Raw genomic sequence first — 21,272 nt, 5'->3', positions numbered from 1 at the left:
TCATACCATCCTTCTGAAAAGATGTAATAAATGTACTCATGCTAAGGTGTAAATGACCTCTAAGGAGATATTTGCATCTAATAGAACACAAAGTCCCAAGAGTGACTCTGGGCTCACAGGGTCAGAGACCTTTCCCAATCCGTCAGCAATCACACCACATAGGCAGGTTGGTACCAACTCATACCATCATCCCCACGGAGCACAGCAATAACAGTAATTAATGACAGTCCCTTAATATTCCAGGCACAATGCTAAGTGCTTTGCAAACATTACCTCTTTTAATCGTAATACACTGGAGACTTCCCTTACGAGGAAATGTCACAGGATGTCTGTCCTCCATGGGGCTTTAAAGAAACCAGTGAACATGTTAGAAGCCACAGATTACCCTTTGTATTCTTAAGACAAATTGATATGTCCCAATAGTCCTTAGCGCAACATCTAAAATATGCCGGTTTTCCCAGCTCACAAATTTATCCCTTTACAAAGCTGATGGTAAACTTGTTATAAAAGCAATTCCAAAAACACAGTCATGAAAACAAGTTCCCCTCTTGCAGATGACATCTGTCAGCATCTGATTCTCCAGTCCTCCCCTGCTCCATCAAGAAGCAATTAAGTTTTTACTGGCTTTTGCTCTAAGGTATTGCAGCGTCCGGTGTTAATTATATTTCATCACTTTTAGTGCCATCTGGTAGACACAAAACTGAGTAAGATTAGTGTTCAGTGAGAGCGAACCATCTATTATTTACTTATCTGGGAGGGAAAAAGAATCCTTTTCCGAATAATTCTTGCTTTGCACTGTGGCTGGTTTTGTCTCCCCAGGCCTGTCCCTTTTAGATCTCAGAGTATCGTTTCAGATGACGTAACTGACTATAAGAAACAGCCCGCATCCTGTGTGCTTACTCAGTTGTGTCTGACTCTTTGTGACCCCATGGACTGTAGCCTGCCAGACTGTTCTGTCCATGGGATTTTCTAGGCACGAATACTGGAGTGGGTGGCCATTTCCTCCTCCAGCAGGTCTTCCTAACCCAGGGACCCAACCTGTGACTCTCGTGTCTCCTGCAGGGTAGGCAGATTCTTTACTACTGAGGCATGGAAGAAGCCCTAAGAAACAACAAAGACCTCATATAAATCACTGCTTGTTGGCAGCCATATAGATTATAATTTACAAACGAGTTGGGGTGGTATTTATTAAAATCAGTTAGCAAAAATCTTGTGTTTTTTTTGATGGACTAAGCAAAGATCCAATAAATGCTCAGTGATTTTCTTTATGGAATTATTCATATTTTTTGTCCTAAATCTGCACTTTTGTGATCTAAGACACATTTCTTTTTTTTTAATTACTTATTTTAATTGGAGGCTAATTACTTTACAATATTGTAGTGGTTTTCGCCATGCATTGACATGAATCAGCCATGGGTGTACATGTGTTCCCCATCCTGAACCCCCCTCCCACCTCCTTCCCCATCCCATCCCTCAGGGTCATCCCAGTGCACCAGCCCTGAGCACCCTGTCTCATGCATCGAACCTGGACTGGTGATATATTTCACATATGATAATATACATGTTTCAGTGCTACTCTCTCAAATCATCCCACCCTCGCCTTCTCCCACAGAGTTCTTTACATCTGCATCTCTTTTGCTGTAAGACACACTTCTTAATAGAAATATTTCTTCCCTGGAGAGGTTGTGAGGATAAAGTTATTAGCTGAATGATTTTGGTCACCTAACACTAGCCTCTCTCCCTCCTTCAGCCAAAACATATTGATTGTTATGTTTTACTGCTGTGATAAATAGGTATTCAGTTCAGTTCAGTTCAGTTGCTCAGTCGTGTCCGACTCTTTGCGACCCCATGAATCGCAGCACGCCAGGCTTCCCTGTCCATCACCAACTCCCGGAGTTCACTCAGACTCATGTCCATCAAGTCAGTGATGCCATCCAGCCATCTCATCCTCTGTTGTCCCCTTTTCCTCCTGCCCCCAATCCCTCCCAGTATCAAAGTCTTTTCCAATGAGTCAACTCTTCGCATGAGATGGCCAAAGTACTGGAGTTACAGCTTTAGCATCATTCCCTCCAAAGAAATCCCAGGGCTGATCTCCTTCAGAATGGGCTGGTTGGATCTCCTTGCAGTCCAAAGGACTCTCAAGAGTCTTCTCCAACACCACAGTTCAAAAGCATCAATTCTTTGGCGCTCAGCTTTCTTCACAGTCCAACTCTCACATCCATACATGACCACTGGAAAAACCATAGCCTTGACTAGATGGACCTTTGTTGGCAAAGTAGTGTCTCTGCTTTTGAATATGCTATCTAGGTTGGTCATAACTTTTCTTCCAAGGAGTAAGCATCTTTTAATTTCATGGCTGCAGTCACCATCTGCAGTGATTCTGGAGCCCAAGAAGATAAAGTCTGACACTGTTTCCCCTGTTTCCCCATCTATTTGCTATGAAGTGATGGGACCAGGTGCCATGATCTTCATTTTCTGAATGTTGAGCTTTAAGCCAACTTTTTCATTCTCCTCTTTAATTTTCATCAAGAGGCTTTTTAGTTCCTCTTCACTTTCTGCCATAAGGGTGGTGTCATCTGCATATCTGAGGTTACTGATATTTCTCCCCGCAGTCTTGATTCCAGCTTGTGCTTCTTCCAGCCCAGCATTTCTCATGATGTACCCTTCATAGAAGTTAAATAATAAGCAGGGTGACAATATACAGCCTTGATGTCCTCCTTTTCCTATTTGGAACCAGTCTGTTGTTCTATGTCCAGTTCTAACTGTTGCTTCCTGACCTGCATACAGGTTTCTTAAGAGGCAGGTCAGGTGGTCTAGTATTCCCATCTCCTTTAGAATTTTCCACAGTTTATTGTGATCCACACAGTCAAAGGCTTTGGCATAGTCAATAAAGCAGAAATAGATGTTTTCTGGAACTCTCTTGCTTTTTCCATGATTCAGCGGATGTTGGCAATTTGATCTCCGGTTTCTCTGCCTTTTCTAAAACCAGCTTGAACATCTGGAAGTTCACGGTTCACATATTGCTGAAGCCTGGCTTGGAGAATTTTGAGCATTACTTTACTAGCATGTAAGCTGAATCCAACTGTGCAGCAGTTTGAGCATTCTTTGGCATTGCCTTTCTTTGGGATTGGAATGAAAACTGACCTTTTCCAGTCCTGCGGCCACTGCTGAGTTTTCCAAATTTGTTGGCATATTGAGTGCAGCACTTTCACAGCATCATCTTTCAGGATTTGAAATAGCTCTACTGGAATTCCATCACCTCCACTAGCTTTGTTCGTAGAGATGCTTTCTAAGGCCCACTTGACTTCACATTCCAGGATGTCTGGCTCTAGATGAGTGATCACACCATCGTGATTATCTTGGTCATGAAGATCTTTTTTGTACAGTTCTTCTGTGTATTCTTGCCATCTCTTCTTAATATCTTCTGCTTCTGTTAGTTCCATACCATTTCTGTCCTTTATTGAGCCCATCTTTGCATGAAATGTTCCGTTGGTATCTCTAATTTTCTTGAAGAGATCTCTAGTCTTTCCCATTGTGTTGTTTGTCTCTATTTCTTTGCATTGACTGGTGAGGAAGGCTTTCTTATCTCTTCTTGCTATTCTTTGGAACTCTGCATTCAGATGCTTATATCTTTCCTTTTCTCCTTTGCTTTTCGCTTCTCTTCTTTTCACAGCTATTTGTAAGGCCTCCCCAGACAGCCATTTTGCTTTTTTGCATTTCTTTTCCATGGGGATGGTCTTGATCTCTGTCTCCTGTACAGTGTCACGAACCTCAGTCCATAGTTCATCAGGCACTCTATCTATCAGATCTAGGCCCTTAAATCTATTTCTCACTTCCACTGTATAATCATAAGGGATTTGATTTAGGTCATACCTGAATGGTCTAGCAGTTTTCCCTTCTTTCTTCAATTTAAGTCTGAATTTGCAATAAGGAGTTCATAATCTGAGCCACAGTCAGCTCCTGGTCTTATTTTTGCTGACTGTATAGAGCTTCTCCATCTTTGCCTGCAAAGAATATAATCAATCTGATTTCGGTGTTGACCATTTTGTGATGTCCATGTGTAGAGTCTTCTCTTGTGTTGTGGGAAGAGGGTGTTTGCTATGACCAGTGCATTCTCTTTGCAAAATTCTATTAGTCTTTGCCCTGCTTCATTCCGTATTCCAAGGCCAAATTTGCCTGTTATTCCAGGTGTTTCTTGACTTCCTACTTTTGCATTCCAGTGCCCTATAATGAAAAAGACATCTGTTTTGGGTGTTAGTTCTAAAAGGTCTTGTAGGTCTTCATAGAACCATTCAGCTTCTTCAGCGTTACTGGTTGGGGCATAGACTTGGATTACTGTGATATTGAATGGTTTGCCTTGGAAATGAACAGAGATCATCCTGTCATTTTTGAGACTGCATCCAAGTACTGCATTTTGGACTCTTTTGTTGACCATGATGGCTACTCCATTTCTTCTAAGGGATTCCTGCCCACAGTAGTAGATATAATGGTCATCTGAGTTAAATTCACCCATTCCAGTCCATTTTAGTTTGCTGATTCCTAAAATGTCGATGTTCACTCTTGCCATCTCCTGTTTGACCACTTCCAATTTGCCTTGATTCATGGACCTGACATTCCAGGTTCCTATGCAACATTGCTCTTTACAGCATTGGACCTTGCTTCTATCACCAGTCACATCCACAGCTGGGTATTGTTTTTGCTATGGCTCCATCCCTTCATTCTCTCTGGAGTTATTTCTCCACTGATCTCCAGTAGCATATTGGGCACCTACCGACCTGGGGAGTTCCTCTTTCAGTATCCTATCATTTTGCCTTTTCATACTGTTCATGGGGTTCTCAAGGCAAGAATACTGAAGTGGTTTGCCATTCCTAGAGCACAAATTCTATCAATAAATAGGTATTATTGATGCTAAACAAAATGAAGAAGAATTTGGCCAGGCACCAGTCTACCACTGCAGTGAAGTGCTGCTATTTTGAGTCTGAACTTGAAGAACCCTATCAGCTTCAACATAAAAAATTTAACAAAGAAAATAAGCGATTACTCTCTAATATTTGTATTTTTTAACAGAAAGATAAATTAAAAAGAGCATCTCTATAGCAAAGAACTGTTGTAAGTATCAAAAACCACAGATGGGTGGATTTTTTAAATCTTTTCTAAAACTGTAAGTAAAATTGTAAAAGTTTAAGGAAACTTTAAAAAGATCTGTTGAGCAGAATGTTAATGTGGTAAAAATTGGTTTGCATATATAAAGATAGCTTTGAAATTGCCCTACTGCCCAGAAGACCCTTTCAAGAAGCTATAATTAAATCACTACTTGGTTGTAAGTGGACTTCATAACAGAGAGTCTGAATCTGCCTCCATTTAAACCTCTTAATAAAATTCTTAACAGACTAGAAACTTTATTATTTCCACAACCATAAAATTTCAACTAGATCTTATTTTAAAAGGAAAGTGTGCCTTGTCTCAGTTGATTTTTTTTTTAAGATTTATTTATGTATTGGCTGTGCTGGGTCTTTGTTGCTGCTCTGGCTTTTTCTCTAGTTGCAGTGAGCAGGGGCTACTCTCTCGTGTGTGTAGGATTCTCATCGCAGTGGCTTCTTTTGTTACAGAGCACAAATTCTAGGTCCACGGTCTTCAGGAGCTGCAGTACGTAGGCGCAGTAGTTATGACGCAGAGGCTCAGTTGCCCCATGGCATGTGGGATCTTCTCAGACCAGGGATCAAACTGGTATTCCTTGCATGGAAGGAGTATTCTTAACCATTGGACCACCAGGGAAGCCCTCAGCTGATTTATAATGGAGTTAATAGGTGAAAAGGGCAAAGTGTGGTGTTTGGAATGCAATTCTGGAAGTTTTGGGTTGATTCCTGTCTTCAGGAAGATTTCTGCTTCCTGCTTAATTTCATTATCTATTCTTGATGAAATGATTTACCATCCAGATTACAAAAGAGAAGGCTAGAATAACTGGAGCCGGGGGAATGGTGCACGTCTGAAGTTCACTGGCGAGAAATGAGTAACATAAAGAGTGGCAGTGACTGTGTCCCTGGGGGTACAGTGGCACCAACTACCTGGCTGGCCAACATGAAGAGCCATTTTGGTGTTTGCCTCAGCAGTGAGTCAGGGCTTCGGCCAGAGTTCCAGCACCATCCTAGCCCTCCAAACTGAATGACAGCCAGAGAGTTCCCAGAGTCATACCCGCCACTAGTCATTTTTAAAAGCACATTTGAAATGTATTTCAAATACATTTTGTCATATTTGCCTTGGTATTTTGTCATTCAGTTCAGTTCAGTCGCTCAGTCGCTCAGTCGTGTCTGACTCTTTGCGACCATCTCATCCTCTGTCATCACATTCCCCTCTTGCCTTCAATCTTTCCCAGCATCAGGGTCTTTTCCAATGAGTCAGTTCTTCACATCAGGTGGCCAAAGTATTGGAGTTTCAGCTTCAGCATCAGTCCTTCCAGTGAACACCCAGGACTGATCTCCTTTAGGATTGATTTTGTCATTATGCCTTGACTAATATCCACACACAGGTAACCAGCAAGTGTCTCCCGGATGGCCTGTGCGGAGATTTCTGGTCTAAATCTAATGGCTTCCTTTTCTGAAGATCACTTTGTGTTGAGGCGCTTGTAGTGAATTTCTCCTCTCCCCACTTCTTCCTCCTATTTCCATCCCCAAAGTAATAGAAATTTTTTCATCTCCTAATGTGGACAGAGGAGCTACAGTCCATGAGATCACAAAAGAGTCGAACACGACTTTGCGACTAAACAAGGGTAACTGTTGTCACTGTTAATAGACTTCTGAAAATATTGCCCTGTAGCTCCCAACTGGATCTCTCAAACCATTAGGTTGGAAAACTATTATCAACTCAAGTATAATCTATTAATCTGATGATGAATCGTGGGCTAAATATAAATATACTAAAAGCTAAATCAGAGCCAAACAGTTTACGATTTCATAAATTATGGTTTATTTCTATTTTGCTTCCAAAATCCAAATATTATCCAAGCTGTATACCACTCTTTCACCAAAGGTACTTGGAACTGAAAGTCAATTCGATGAACTAACTTCGTAGCTTGAAACTGTTAAATTCGGCAGACTTGAGAAATGCAAATTTGTGGATGGTTTCTTATTAATGGCTACTTGAGTCTGAGTGAACTCCTGGAGTTGGTGATGGACAGGGAGGCCTGGCGTGCTTGGCTGCAATCCATGGGGTCACAAAGAGTCGGACACGACTGAGCAACTGAACTGACCTGAACTGAACTGAATATTGGCCAGTAATCAAGATAGACTTTTAGCAAATAACTACCTACTGAATTGCTGTATAAATAGGATAATTCCTGAATTCCTAATCATCTTCCCTGCTAAACCTTAATGTCAAAATAAATTGCCTTAGGAAGTAAAGTGAAGTGAAGTCGCTCAGTCGTGTCTGACTCTTTGCGACCCCCTAGACTGTAGCCTACCAGGCTCCTCTGTCCATGGGATTTTCCAGGCAATAGTACTGGAGTGGATTGCCATTTCCTTCTCCAGACCTTAATGTCAAAATAAATTGCCTTAGGAAGTAGTAACTGCCTTTCCTTATATTAGCTATAACATATTAATTGTAAGTGCTTTTTAAAAATCACTTGTAAACTAGGCTCTCCCAACTTCTTGTATAAATATGAAAATATCCCTGCAGTAAGCAATTAATAAAAGGGGATTCTTAGATTAATGGCTTGAGTATGGACTAGCCTCAAAGTCACTATTAGAAGTCAGATTTGAAATCTAAATAACTTCCTTCATCTCTCTTCAGATTCTCTGATGACAATTTGGTTGAAAAGAGTGGGCTTTTAAAATGAGTAATTAACATCATTTGGAAGAACTGAGCTTTCTTAATATAATCACAGTATGATTTTTAATATATACCAAACCCCCAAATCTGCTCTGTTAAAATACAGATTCCATGATTTTCTTACTGCCAGTGCCCTAATTTGGATGAACTATCTTTGTCCTTTGACAATGAACACCCACAGGTAGAATCAGAGGAGAGGGGGAGTAAACTAGTAACGAAGGGATTTCTATACTTGCTTTATCTTCCTTCCCATGCCCAGGAATGATTTCTGGCACAGGCACCAGCAGATTTGTCTAGACTGATAACCACGTCTTCTTCCCCATTTTTTCTTGCCCTGTCTGTCCTAACACTGTTCTCAATTAAAGGGTGATTGAATCAGTGAATTCTTGTGCCATGGGCCGACTCTCTGCATCTGATTTGTCGTATGCCAAGCCTCTGCAATGCTCTCCTAAGCCAGTCTGTCTTGTGCTGACCTTGTTTTTGAAAACTCTGGGAAAAACACTATTACCAGTCTATCATCTTGCCTCACCCAAGTAACACTGCTGCTTCAGTTCCTCTCTGCTTTCCCCAGGTTAGCTAGAATAAAACATCTCAATAATCAGAAACATTGCCTGCAGGTTTTCTTTTAAAAATGGTCGTTTCAGAGATTTTAAAATGTACAATGGCAAGTTTACTTTTGCACATTGTGGCTTTAGAATGCCATTTCCTAGTCTGGCTGTGTGATTTCAATTTTTCAATTATAACATTTTGTTTTATTCCCAGCTCTTGTGGTAGCTGTTCTGCGCTTCATACAACTGAAACCAAAGGTTTTAAATCCGTGGCTGAATATTAGTGGCTTGGTGGCTCTCTGTCTGGCTTCCTTTGGAATGACCTTACTTGGTAATTTTCAGGTACTTCATTTGGCCTTTTTCATCTCCATCTCATGCTTCACCTATATGATTATCACAGCCAGTGAGGTATAGTCACTATGTGGCCCATAAACTTCTCCATGGACTTTTAAACATTCTACAGTGGTTCCTAATATGCACAGGTTCTCCAGCAGTCAGCCTGTCTGATCATTGAGCCCCACCTCAGTCAGTTCAGTCGCTCAATCATGTCCAACTCTTTGCAAGCCCATGGACCGCAGCATGCCAGGCTTCCCTTGTCCATACATGGGAAAGTCCTCACTGTACCTCAGACATATAGCACAGCTGCTGGGAAATGCAGCTACTAAAATAGCTGTGTATTTTCTACAAGGGCTTTCAAAGTACTGTATACTTTTTTCATAATAAATTGTAACCTAATCGATCTTTCTAGAAAACTAATAGGACCATTGCCTTTCTATAATTAAACATTGAACATCCTTATTGGATGAAAGCTTGCATTTCACATTAGCAGGCTCACGTGGGAGTTAGTTTGAAAATCCAGAATTTCTTTAGAATATGACTTGTATAAAGATGTATTAACCCTAACTCTTCTTCCCAGAAGTATAAAAATGCCAGGTCATTTAGGGACTTTCCTGGTGGCTCAGGTGGTAAATAATCTGCCTGCAATGCAGGAGACTCAAGTTTGATCCCTAGAGGAGGGATTCCTGGAGGAGGAAATGGCAACCCACTCCAGTATTCTTCCCTGGAAAATCCCATGGACAGAGGCACCTGGCTGGCTACAGTCTACAGGATCGCAAAGAGGCGTACACGACTGAGTGACTGACACACACACCGAAGGTCATTTAAGCATAATTTCCCTTGTCAACACCATCACCCAACTCTTGACTTCATTTTTAAGTCATGGAGACCACTGCATTCTTACAGTGGTTGTCTGTTTTCCCTGCCTCCATTTCCTCCCCAGCATCCTCCAGCCCTGCTAAATACTGCTACTAGAAACCTCCTCCTTGCAATTAAACGCTGATCCTAAACTTCTCCCTTGTCTACTGAGTGAAATCCAAATGGTGAAGGCATTCCAGACACTCAGCACTCCAGTGAGCATTTCGTAATGTTCTCACTGAAAATAGGGTAGTGGGTTTTCTAAGACTGACTCTTGCCGTGAGTCCTCAGTGCTGATAATCCATTAAATTAGTATCTCATTCCCCTGGACATCCCCTGGTACAGTATTTTTTTTTTTTACTTAATGGGTCATCTGACAGACAGGCATGCAATCTCACCAGTTCCTCTAATTATCCAAGGTCTCATCAACCTCAATAATGAGAAAGCTGCATTCTTAGAACCTATTGCCTTGGACAGTGAATTATCAGGAGAATATTTGAGAGTTTATCTGTTGAGCTCCAAAATGTTAGGACACAGAGCATTTTTTGTTGAGATTTTGGTGGGAATCTTCCTTCCACTTATGCTTCTGTGCTACAAGGGCTGGCATGTTGTAAAATGCTCAATAACTATCATTTCTTTCAACTGGGTCTCGGATGGAAGTTACTGAGTAGCCATTTTGTCTTTCACTTAAGTTCCCTAAAGAATTCCATTGGTGGGGTTGTTTGATTGAACCACAAATATTCAAAACCATCAATGATGACACTACATGTTCTTCATAGAACATTTTCTGGAGTATCTACAGAGATTACACGGGAAACAAATAATGCAGTTGCCTGTACTCTTTTCGTAATTTTTTAAAATTTGACCCATGTAGTTAAATATACCATCTATTTTTAAAATTAGATTTTTAAAATAAATAAACAGATTGTGTATAGCATGGAAAGCCAGTTTTCTAGAAGTAAAATTTGACTTGGGGAATCATTATTTAAAGTGTTTTAAAAATATGTGTTTTGACCTGTGGGCTGGTGGTTTTTTTCAAAGAAGAAAAAAATCCTACTGCACGACTGTATATTTTTTAAATCAGTGGACAATGATTTGAGCAGTTTACATCTCTGACTTCCAACTGAAACAACCCAAATGGGTCTCCTTTAACCTATTAACTGTATGAAGGTCTTGACCAGGAATCTTCAAACACTGTTGCCTTTTAACGGGTCTCCAGATATGGCGAAAGCTCATAAGTGCATTTTTCTTATTATAATGAGGGAGAAAAGGGAATTTCCTGGCAGTCCAGTAGTTAGAACTCCATGCTTCCCCTGCAGGGGGCACGGGTTCAACCCCATTAACAATAATTGGCTATATTACAGAAAATGGACAATTCTATAAGAATAGATAACAACCAGCATTGTTAGTTGTCCAGGCCAATGAAACCTTGACCTGCTTAGAATTGACCATGCTCAATCAGTAAATACACAGCCAGATTCTGTTCTCATTTCTTAATCTAGAGAACAGAGTTTGGGGTTTATGTCTGTAGAAACTTGACATTTCTCTTTTTATGGGTAACTTTCCTGTTTTTATTCTTTTACTTTTCTCCAAAGCTTTTCTGGAAACTAAATTCAAAAATTAAATTACCGCTGCCTGTTCATTCATTGGCTCATCTAAGCAAATGTTTTGAGGTTTGAGGGTACCAGTCATTTCCCTTCTTTCCCTCAGAGTTCAAACCAATGGAGAATAGACACAGAGAGCTAGTGGAGGGAAAGGATTTGGCTGTCTCTACAATCTGTTAGCCCACTCTTAGAACATCTCTCTACCTGTTTCGTTCTCCTTCATGTGTTCCATTGGCCTGTGTGTGTTTTCTGAATGGGCCTCCACAGGTCATTGTCTGTTCATCCCTTAGCTCACAAATGATGAAGAAATCCATAATGTTGGAACTTCCTTGACTTTTGGGTTTGGCACGTTGACCTGCTGGATTCAGGCGGCATTGACACTCAAAGTCAACATCAAGAATGAAGGACGGAAGGTTGGAATTCCACGAGTTATTCTCTCAGCGTCTATCACTCTCTGTGTGGTCCTCTGTATCCTTTGAGTGTGAAAAGGGTCTCTACCAGTGAGATTAAAACACAGATGACTTGTCCTTGTGGAAGATGAGAACATTGCCATTCTCAGTTGCTTAGGATATACTGTCAGATCATCTCAGAATATTAGACAAAAACAAAAAGTAAAAGTAAAAACTGAAAACTCTCAGACCTACTTTTCATACCAAAGAGGAGATGGATAACTAAAAATAAAACAAGCGCTGCCTGCTCAAAACTGTTTCAATCTGTAGGAATGGTGTCATGCATTCCCCTTATCACAAATGGCGTAAGGCTTCCTTTTGTGAAATAGATAGAATGCATAATCCGAGAGAGAATTATGCTTAATTTCTTCCATCTTGACAATATTTTTTTCATTTGTGACTTTATCATGGCTCTGTTATTTCATTTAATTTATTAAACTGTAAAAATGAATTTCGAGAGACAAAAATACATTTCTATCTTTCAGAAAAACAAATAAGCTTTTCTGGAAAAGAAATTCAAGATCTAGATTACCATGGCATGCACTGTTATCCCAAACAAATAATTTTGAGATTTTGATATGCTATTTCCCTTCCTCCCTTGGAGTTTGAACCAATGGAGAACAGTCACAAGGAGCCAAATGGGTGCCAAATAGGTGTGAAGAAATCAGCCTTTATTCCTAGGAAATTTGGAAAGGAGAATTGTGCAGGTCTCCTATCTCACATGTTAGAATTCAACTTATCCACCCAGTAACAAGTAGAGAAATCAGGGAAAGACAGAGAATAGCACTTCATTCAGTTGAACCCCAAATAGATTGCAGAGGGACTAGTCTAGGGTGGAGCACAGTGACCCCACCTACTATAGAAGAGCCCAGTGGAAGCAGGCCAGTTCTGAGCCCACCAATCAGATCAGTCAATCATTCCTAAGTGTTCCCTCCAATAGGTCCTCTGGAAACCGTGGAGAAGAAGGGAATAAGGTTCCTAGATGGCAAACTGTAAACTAACACTGTTACAGTCTTCATGAATAGCCAGTATTTACTGGGCACTTATAATGTGCTAGACATTATTCTAAGCAACTTTAAATATGTCTACACTTTTAATCCTCACTTAACAAGAATAGTAACAGAGGTTAGTTACCCAAGATCACACATGGAATGTGTCAGTTTGTTTTAAACTCAGGCTCAGTTCTTTTTACTTAGAGTGGCTTTAAAATATGAAAACATTTAGTGTTCAAAGATGTTCTTTAGTTAGTGGATTATTTGGAAGTGTTTATTTCTTCTTCCTTTCCAAACTGCCATTCAGTCATTTTAGGGGTTTTCTGAAGTTCTATGGTCACATTAGATAAAGAACATCAAAGGACTTGAAATTCAAGCCAAAAAAGTTGTTTACTACTAGCAATCTGAGTAAACAAGTCAAAATTATTTTATGAGTAAACAGGTTAGAATTCTGCCAGTGTGAGATCTGAAGATGTATCCCTTCCCTATTAAGTAATAATAGTATTGTTTCGGCAATATTTTGAACCCTCAGTCGGAAGAGTATGTAAGGGTTTTGAATTATTTTTAATTTTGAGCTTATACTAAACAATTCTGATCCATGTTATTTCTGAAGACTTGGAACGATTTCTTGGTTCCCTGATGAATGGATTCAAGTCTAGTCAGGAGAGCAAAGTTTAGCTGAAGTAGTTCTTACATACTTTTTTACTCTCTGAAAATTACCCAAGATTTTAAGTCTAAGTTCTGAAGGTAGAACTAATTCTAAGGGGACATTTCTGACTTTCTAAATAACTTTATTTAGTCCTTGACCTCTTAGCCTTTCACTAGAGCATTGATCCCCAACCTTTTTGTCACCAGGGACATTTCATAGAAGACAGTTTTTCCATGGACTGGGGTGGTGGAGGGGAGGCTGATGGTTTCAGGATGCTTCTCATCAGGAGTGCCAAACCTAGATGCTTTGGACAGGCAGTTCACAATAGGGTTCACGCTCTCATGAGAATCTAATGCCTCCGCTGATCTGTTAGGAGGTGGCGCTCAGGTATAATGAGAGCAATGGGGAGCAGCTGTAAACAAAGATGAAGCTTCGCTCCCTCGCCAGCCACTCACCTTCTGTTGTGCAGCCCCGTTCCTAACAGGCTATGGACCAGCAGCGGTCCATGACCTGGGGTTGCAAACTCCTACAATCAAAAATATTGTGAACCTTTCTTCTTCCAAGCGCCTACCTTTATGTATCCTGAAGTGTGTTTGTGTGTGTGTGTGTGTGTGTGTGTATGCATATACTTCATGTATATTCAGGCATAGACATATCATCTGTTCCTTTGGTTTCTTAGTTGCCTATTTTTATTTGGGCACAAGTTTAAATACAACACCAGGAATGAAAGCAGCCTACATAATATTGTCTGAAAAACAATAATAAAAATTAGAGAGAGGAAGGAATGCCACTTAAACATTGTTAGTAGCATTGCAAAGACAAACACAGCTTATATGGATGTAGTTCACTCTTTGGTAAGTACACATTGCTCCATAGTCATTTGCAGTGTCTTTTAAAAATATAACATTATTTTTCTGGCCAAATAATTACTTTGGAATTATAAGTCTTTAGCTAGTCTCACAGTATATTAGGTCGCCATGGAGAATACTGGTCAAATGCATGGGCAAGGAGTCAGAGTTCTTGTCTTTGAACCCCAGTTCCACCAGTTAACACGTGTGTTACCCATTTGGCCTCCATTTCCTTATATTAAGGGCTTCCTTGATGGCTCAATAGGTAAAGAATCTGCCTGCAATGCAGGAGACTTGGGTAGGAAATGGCAACACACTCCAGTATTCTTGCCTGGAAAATTCCATGGATGGAGGAGCCTGGCGAGCTACAGTCCATGGAGTTGCAAAGAGTCAGACGTGACTGAGCGATAAAAGGCTACAGTCCATGGGGTCTCAAAGAGTTGGATACAACTGAGCATGCATACGTGCCCCTGTACTCTCTAATTTTTTTTAATCTACTTATTTTTAATTGACAATTAAATAATTAATTATAATTGCTTTCAACATTATGTTGGTTTCTGCCATACATCAACATGAATCAGCCATAGGTATACATATGTCTCCTCCCTCTTGAACCTCCCTCCCACCCCCTTGAGATTGTCACAGAGCCCCGGTTTGAGTTAACCTGAGCCATACAGCAAATTCCCACTGGCTGTTTCTTTTACACATGGTGGTGTAGATGTTTCCATGCTATCCTCTCCATTCATCCCACCCCCTCCTTCCGCTTCCCCTGCTGTGTCCGCCAAGTCTGTTCCCTATGTCTGCGTCTCCTCTGCTGCCCTGAAAATAGGTTCATCAGTCTGTGCTCCCTATTTTAAACAAACTGAAGATAATAGGATGTTGTGAGGATCAAGCTAGGTGCTCCATGAAAGCACCTAGAAGCATGTCTGGCACAAAGGAAGGGCAGCATGATGTATTATTTATGTAGATAGGGCTCAGATGGCCCTGTCAAGTTCTTTGGCTCTTTTCTGTAACCTGTCTCTGCCCAGAGAAGAGCCCAGCCTTAACATGGCCGACAGAGGTACTTTCCTTGACCACTTCTCCCCAGACTTCATCCTCATGGCGCAAGGCATCCACATGTACGCCGCCAGGGTCCAGTGGGGCCTGGTCATGTGCTTCCTGTCTTACTTTGGCACCTTTGCTGTGGAGTTCCGGCATTATCGCTACGAGATTGTTTGCTCCGAATACCAGGAGAACTTCCTAAGCTTCTCAGAAAGCCTGTCTGAAGCTTCCGAATATCAAACCGACCAAGTGTAACCCTTCAGCTTTTCCTTGCTGGGGAGGTGGGTGTGGCAGCGAGGGAGGGGCCAGGACACACCCATAGGACTTGACACATAACCTCGTGACACACCACACACACACACACACCCGCAGAAACACACATTCGTGGCCACATTTGCCAAATGAGCTTTTCAGGGCGAGTTATTTAACGAAAAAGCACAAGCCCTGTGTGTCGAAACACATGCTGTTACACTGAAAATATAACGCACGACAGAGCAAGAAGCTTGTGCATGATCACATCTTTTCCCCTCTCTCCCAACACCCGCGTTCTTATTGTCCTCTTCACGTACTCTAGCCACCGTGATCACCCTACTTTGGGTAGGGCAGGCCAAATGTGACGTGGGAACAACGCCAACTCCCAACGTTGCCTTCAGATCCAAAGGGCTTGGAACCAGCTCATGAAGAAATTGTGAATCTGGCTCTTGAATGGACCAAGTATCATTTACTTGGACAGGCACTGTATAGAGATGTGACCCCTCGTAACCTGCAGACGATGTGGGATCAAGGATGGAACTTTCCCAAAGAAACTCCCTTCATCATCGTTCAGCAGTTGGCTGACCAGATTCGACGCTATAAGCTGTGAGAGGGAAGCCCACCACATGAGTTGGACTTCCTGTGACTGAGAAATATTTCCCAGTGTGAATATCTGCAGGACCAAGGTCTGCCAGGCATGGAGAGATGGGGGCAGCCAGGGTGTAGTTTCGTTTTTGCTTCCATAGTACGCTATGTTTGGTTTCTATTTTCTACTTCATGATTTGCCTTTTTTTTTTTTTTTCCGTAAGTAACTACCATGGGTCTTTCGAGGTCTCATGGATAAAGAGGGTGTAGACCAAATGCCAGAAATAAACTTGTTTGGGGTTCAACCATGATAAAGTGGGGGGGGAAAGGTCACCTGTAGGCTCAATTTTATGTTTGAAGCTAAGTATTCACAGAAAAGCACACAGGTAAGAAAAAGAACTCCTCCTGGACATTTGTCAAAGACAGGAGTTTTAGAGCATCTTGTTGGAGGTTCACATAAGAGGGGAGTTTCTCAAATGTACCTATCGCTTAAATTTTGTATTAGGGTGGGGGAGGTTAAGGGCTTTTCATACTCAGAATTTGTAGGAGCCAATTAGAAGGGTACCCTCCCCGCCAAAAACAAATTGGTTCAGCTGGTCCCCTACAACCCAGCATGCAGTTTCCACCTGCAAAGAGTTTAGAACTCAAACTGTAGGCCTGGGCTTTATAGAGGCTGTGTTTCATAAAAATGAGCAGAATTCTAAATTCAAAATGTCTTGGAGTGGGCCAAGCTCACAGACGCTGTGAGTGCACTTTGTTTCAAGAAATCCCCAAATTCACTTCGCAGGGACTTGAGATTTCAAGGACTATAATGTGAACAATGTTTTTTAATTAAACACAAACTCTGAGCTTCTTGAGGAGGGGGTTCAATGACTTTTCACTTCTGTATTTATCCCCACTTCTTAGCACAGTGCCTGGCACACATTAGGTGCTCAACCAACGTCTGTTGACTAGAATTCCTGGTAATTTAGAGTAGGAAAAGGGTGTATCAGAGAAAGACTCAAAGATGAATGAGAGAGAAGATAACCGTTTCCTGCAAAATAGGAATGGAAGAAATCATGAGGCGGTGCAGGGAGAATGCCTCTAACAGCCAAGTAAAATGTGAGAAAAAGAGTGTTCTCCTATTAGAAAGGCATCTTACTGTAAATAGTCCAAGGTGACATTTGTTATTTTTGAATACTGCTTTGGAGGGTTTTTTTTTTTTCATTTTTATATTTTAAAAATTTTATCAAAGAACAAAGATCTATGAAGTTTTCTTTTACTCTACACAATCCAAGTTAAATAGCTTTTGGTGATGCACTGTACACTTTTTAAGAGTATATCTAATAGCACATTTTAACAATCAAGCAATGACTGGCATTATTCATTGAGATCTGATCGCTAAATAAAATTCTTTTATGCAGAATTGTGATTTTTTTTTTTTTGGCCTCTTCAAAGAACATTTCTTCTCTAATACTGAAGCATAGGTAAACCCAGTGAGACATTATGTTGAAAATGAACTTCAGTGTTATACCGATAGCATATTTCTAGGGTGTTTGGGAACACTAACAACCAAGTCTCTGATTCTCCAGACACCAACTGGGTGTCCTACAATTCAGTTCAGTTCTGACACTACCCAAAGTTATTGTCAGACTCCACCAGCTTAAAGGCTCAGCCCCATAAAATTGCCCTCACTTCCTATGCTGGTCACAAGCGTCAGGTCTCCAGATTACCTTAGGTTCAACCTGGTAATAAAATTAGAGGGCTCCCACAACTCCCTACCCCTCCCTTCAGTGGTTTCCTGAGAACAGCTCACAGAACTTGGGAAGACAGTTTAATTCAATTTGCTGGTTTATCACAATAGATATCACTTGGGTTTTCCTGGTGGCACTGTGGATAGGAATCCACCTATGAATGCAGGGGACACAAGTTCGATCCCTCGTCCAGGAAGATTCCACATGCCTCAGAGCAACTAAGCCTGTACGCCACAACTACTGAGCCTGCGTGCTGCAAGGACTGAAGCCTACATGCCTAGAGTCTGTGCTCTGCGACGTGAGAAGCCACTGCAACGAGAAGCCCATGCATCACAACTTCAGGGTGGATCCCAGTCTCCCAGGTGCAGCAACAAAGACCCAGTGCTACCAAAGATAAAGAAACCATTAAAAAAAAAAAAAAAAAAAGCTATAGCTTCAGAACAGCCAAGTGGAAGAGATGCAAAGGACAAGGAAAGCGAGGGACTCAGGGGCACGCCATCCTCCCAGGGTTCAATGTGCTCACCAACACAGAAGCTCTCTGAATCTCAACTGCTGAAGTGGGTATAGACCTTCCCCTCCAGCCCCCTCCCCAACCCCTGCCTGGAGGTCCGGCAGGAGATCTGGCCACTTGGTCTTCCTGGTGACCAGCTTCACCCTGAGGCCATCTAGAGGCCCCCACCCATAGTGATGTCAGGAGCATAAACTCAAGTGTGGCCAAAGGGGCTCATTATGAAAAACAAAAGCTCCCCCTGTCACTTGGAAAATCCCAAGAGTTTTAGGAGCTCTTGGCAGGAACCAAAGACAAAGACCAAATAAAATTTTGTATCAGAGCACACAGACCCTTAAAGACCCAGATGACAGAACCTCCTAGGAGTTAAGGCCACAGTATTCATCTAGGACAAGACCAGGGAGCCTGCATTTGGAGTGAGCATTCTTAGAGGAGCTAATGCAGACGTCCCAGAGAACACAATAGGAAATACACTACACTGTGTTTCTGGTAATCAGCTAAGTCTCTTGAAAAGTACCCTTCTTGGTTAGGAGAGAAATATTTTAAAAACAGCATTCAAGGTTCAATAGTTTTTGATTCAGTGGAGAACTGACAGTGAGGTCAAGTTGTGTTACCTGTGTTATTTATTGGATTTTCCTTGCACATGGTACGGAAAAGCAAAACTTGCATATCCTGAAATTTGCAATTTGCTAGTTATCGTGGAGACTGGTACATCACTGCTTATTTTTGTCCTTAGGCACTGTGTCAGGATGAATTAGGTTTTTGCCTTCCCAAAATAAAACTAACGAAACTAAAGTTTATTTCTCATGCTAGGTGTCTATCCTGGATGAGCAAGGAGGCTCTGCTCATCATTATGACTCAAATACTGGCTGATAGAGGTTTCCTCTATTTTTTCCCCTGGCCACAACTACGGACCATGTGGGATCTTAGTTTCTTGACCAGGGATCGAACTCAAGCCCTCCTGCTGTGGAATCGTGGCGGCTTAACCATGGGACTGCCAGGGAACTTCTAAGTCTTCAACTTGACATTGCTTCCATAGCTGCTGACAGCCAAGAAGATGTGGGAGACTGCTCACTGGTCTTAAAACCACTATGAAGGGACAAACATCACTTAGCTTACATTTCACTGGTGAGGGCAAATCCCCATAGCCAAGGGTGGCCCTCTGGCCGTGTGCCCAGAGTGGGAGAAGCCTCTGTGAACAACCTTGTACTTACTGCCACAAGATTCATATTTAGGTTTTTTAGGGGGGTTGGGGAGAAGGCAGTGGCACCCCACTCCAGTACTCTTGCCTGGAAAATCCCATGGATGGAGGAGCCTGGTGGGCTACAGTCCATGGGATCACTAAGAGCCGGACACAACTGAGGGACTTCACTTTACTTTTCACTTTTATGCACTGGAGAAGGAAATGGCAACCCACTCCGGTGTTCTTGCCTGGAGAATCCCAGGGACAGGGGAGCCTGGTGGGCTGTCGTCTATGGGGTCACACAGAGTTGGACACGACTGAAGCGACTTAGCAGCAGCAGCAGCAGCGGGGGGGTTGGAGGGGGGATGTTATTGATTTATTTTATTGAAATCTAATTGATTCACATTAAGTTTTAAAGACTTTTTGAGTTACTGTCCTTCCTTTGAAATGGGAGAAGAATTGTTAAAGAACTCATCACAGAGACTTCCCTAGGTGTCTAGTGGCTAAGACTTCGCGCTCCCAGTGCAGGGGGCCCAGGTTTGATCCCTGGTCAGGGAATGAGATGCCACACGCTGCAACTAAGAGTTTGCATGCCACAACTAAAGATCCCACATGCCACCACCAAGATGGAAGATCTTGCATGCTGCAACTAAGACCCAGTGCAGCCAAAAAAAAGAAACTTATCATGATACAGAAATGGAGGAAGGAGGCCAACTGTGGGGTTGGTTAAACACCTATTACAAGTGTGAAGAACCATCCAAACAGCAGCTAAATGACAGAAGTGCAATTCCACCAAGTCTAAGGACTCTCAGCCACATTTAAAATGTGTCATGTCCTCCAAAGTAGTGGGAAGTTTGGAGAAAGAGAATTCCACATATGAAACAAGTTGATTTTCACATGGTATAGAAAAGCAAAACTTGCATATCCTGAAATTTGCAATTTGCTAGTTATCATGGCAACGATAACTAGTTCTCTATCTGTTCAGATTCCCTATTAACATTCCTCAAAGTGAGGGTTCCAAGAAACAGCAAACATCCATATCTGAAGCGCAAGGAAGGGAAGGTGAGTGAGAAGGTTAGGTCCGTCGCTGGAAAAGCAAAGATCTTCCCATGAGCATAAATATTGTTTTATTTCTCCTATCTTAAAAAGTAAGCAGGGACTTGCCTGGTGGTCCAGTGGTTAAGAATCCACCTGCCAATGCAGGGGATATGAGTTCAATCCCTGGTCCGGGAAGATCCCACATGCTGCGGAGCAACTGAGCCCATAACCACAACTATTGAGCCTAGGTGCCCTAGAGCCACGCTCTGCAACAAGAGAAGCCACAGAGAGAAGCTGGTGCACCGAAACGAGAGGAGCCCCAGACGGCTGCAACTAGAGAAAGCCCCCAGGCAGCAATGAAGACCCCGCTCAGTCATAAATAAATCAATTTTAAAGCAAACAAAGAAACAACAAAAGGTCCATATTTGCTGTTCCTAGCCCCTCTCCCACTTTTTTTTTTATTGAAATACAGTTGATTTACAATGTTGTGTTAATTTCTGCTGAACAGCAAAGTGACCTCAGTTATCCATATATATATATTTTCGCATATTCTTTTCCATTACAGTTTATCACAGGATACTGAATATAGTTCCCTGTGCTACACAGTAGGACCAGTGCTTTGCTGAACCCACGCCAATCACACTCTTGCTTGTACCACTTCACTGGGTCTGCTTCCCTCAAGTGCTCCTTGTCATGCTGTAGACACAGTTCATTCTTTTAATAGTTTACGCAGCTTCACAACTGGATCACCCACACTTTCTTCATGTGGCTTCCAGAACATCACACTCTTAGTCTCCTTCCTGCTCCTCTCCACTCCTCAGACG

General features: G+C 41.9%; 1 protein-coding gene across 4 annotated transcripts in view; it reads left to right on the top strand.

The window, feature by feature from the left end:
• Window positions 1-17,391, top strand: part of TMEM150C (transmembrane protein 150C) — a 112,793-nt gene extending 95,402 nt beyond the window's left edge. For all 4 annotated transcript variants that reach the window (XM_060417309.1, XM_004009947.6, XM_027971138.2 and 1 more), the window contains exons 6-8: window positions 8,587-8,714; window positions 11,461-11,638; window positions 15,196-17,391. In XM_060417309.1, coding sequence (XP_060273292.1) covers window positions 8,587-8,714; window positions 11,461-11,638; window positions 15,196-15,404 — 515 coding nt within the window. In that variant the 3' untranslated portion in view covers window positions 15,405-17,391. The remainder of the gene's footprint in view (window positions 1-8,586; window positions 8,715-11,460; window positions 11,639-15,195) is intronic.
• The last annotated feature ends 3,881 nt before the right edge of the window (window positions 17,392-21,272 follow it).

This window comes from Ovis aries, chromosome 6 (assembly GCF_016772045.2).
Source record: "Ovis aries strain OAR_USU_Benz2616 breed Rambouillet chromosome 6, ARS-UI_Ramb_v3.0, whole genome shotgun sequence".
NCBI classification, from domain to species: domain Eukaryota; kingdom Metazoa; phylum Chordata; class Mammalia; order Artiodactyla; family Bovidae; genus Ovis; species Ovis aries.
Note: the sequence above shows the minus strand (reverse complement) of the source record. Positions and strands in the feature narration are given on the sequence as shown.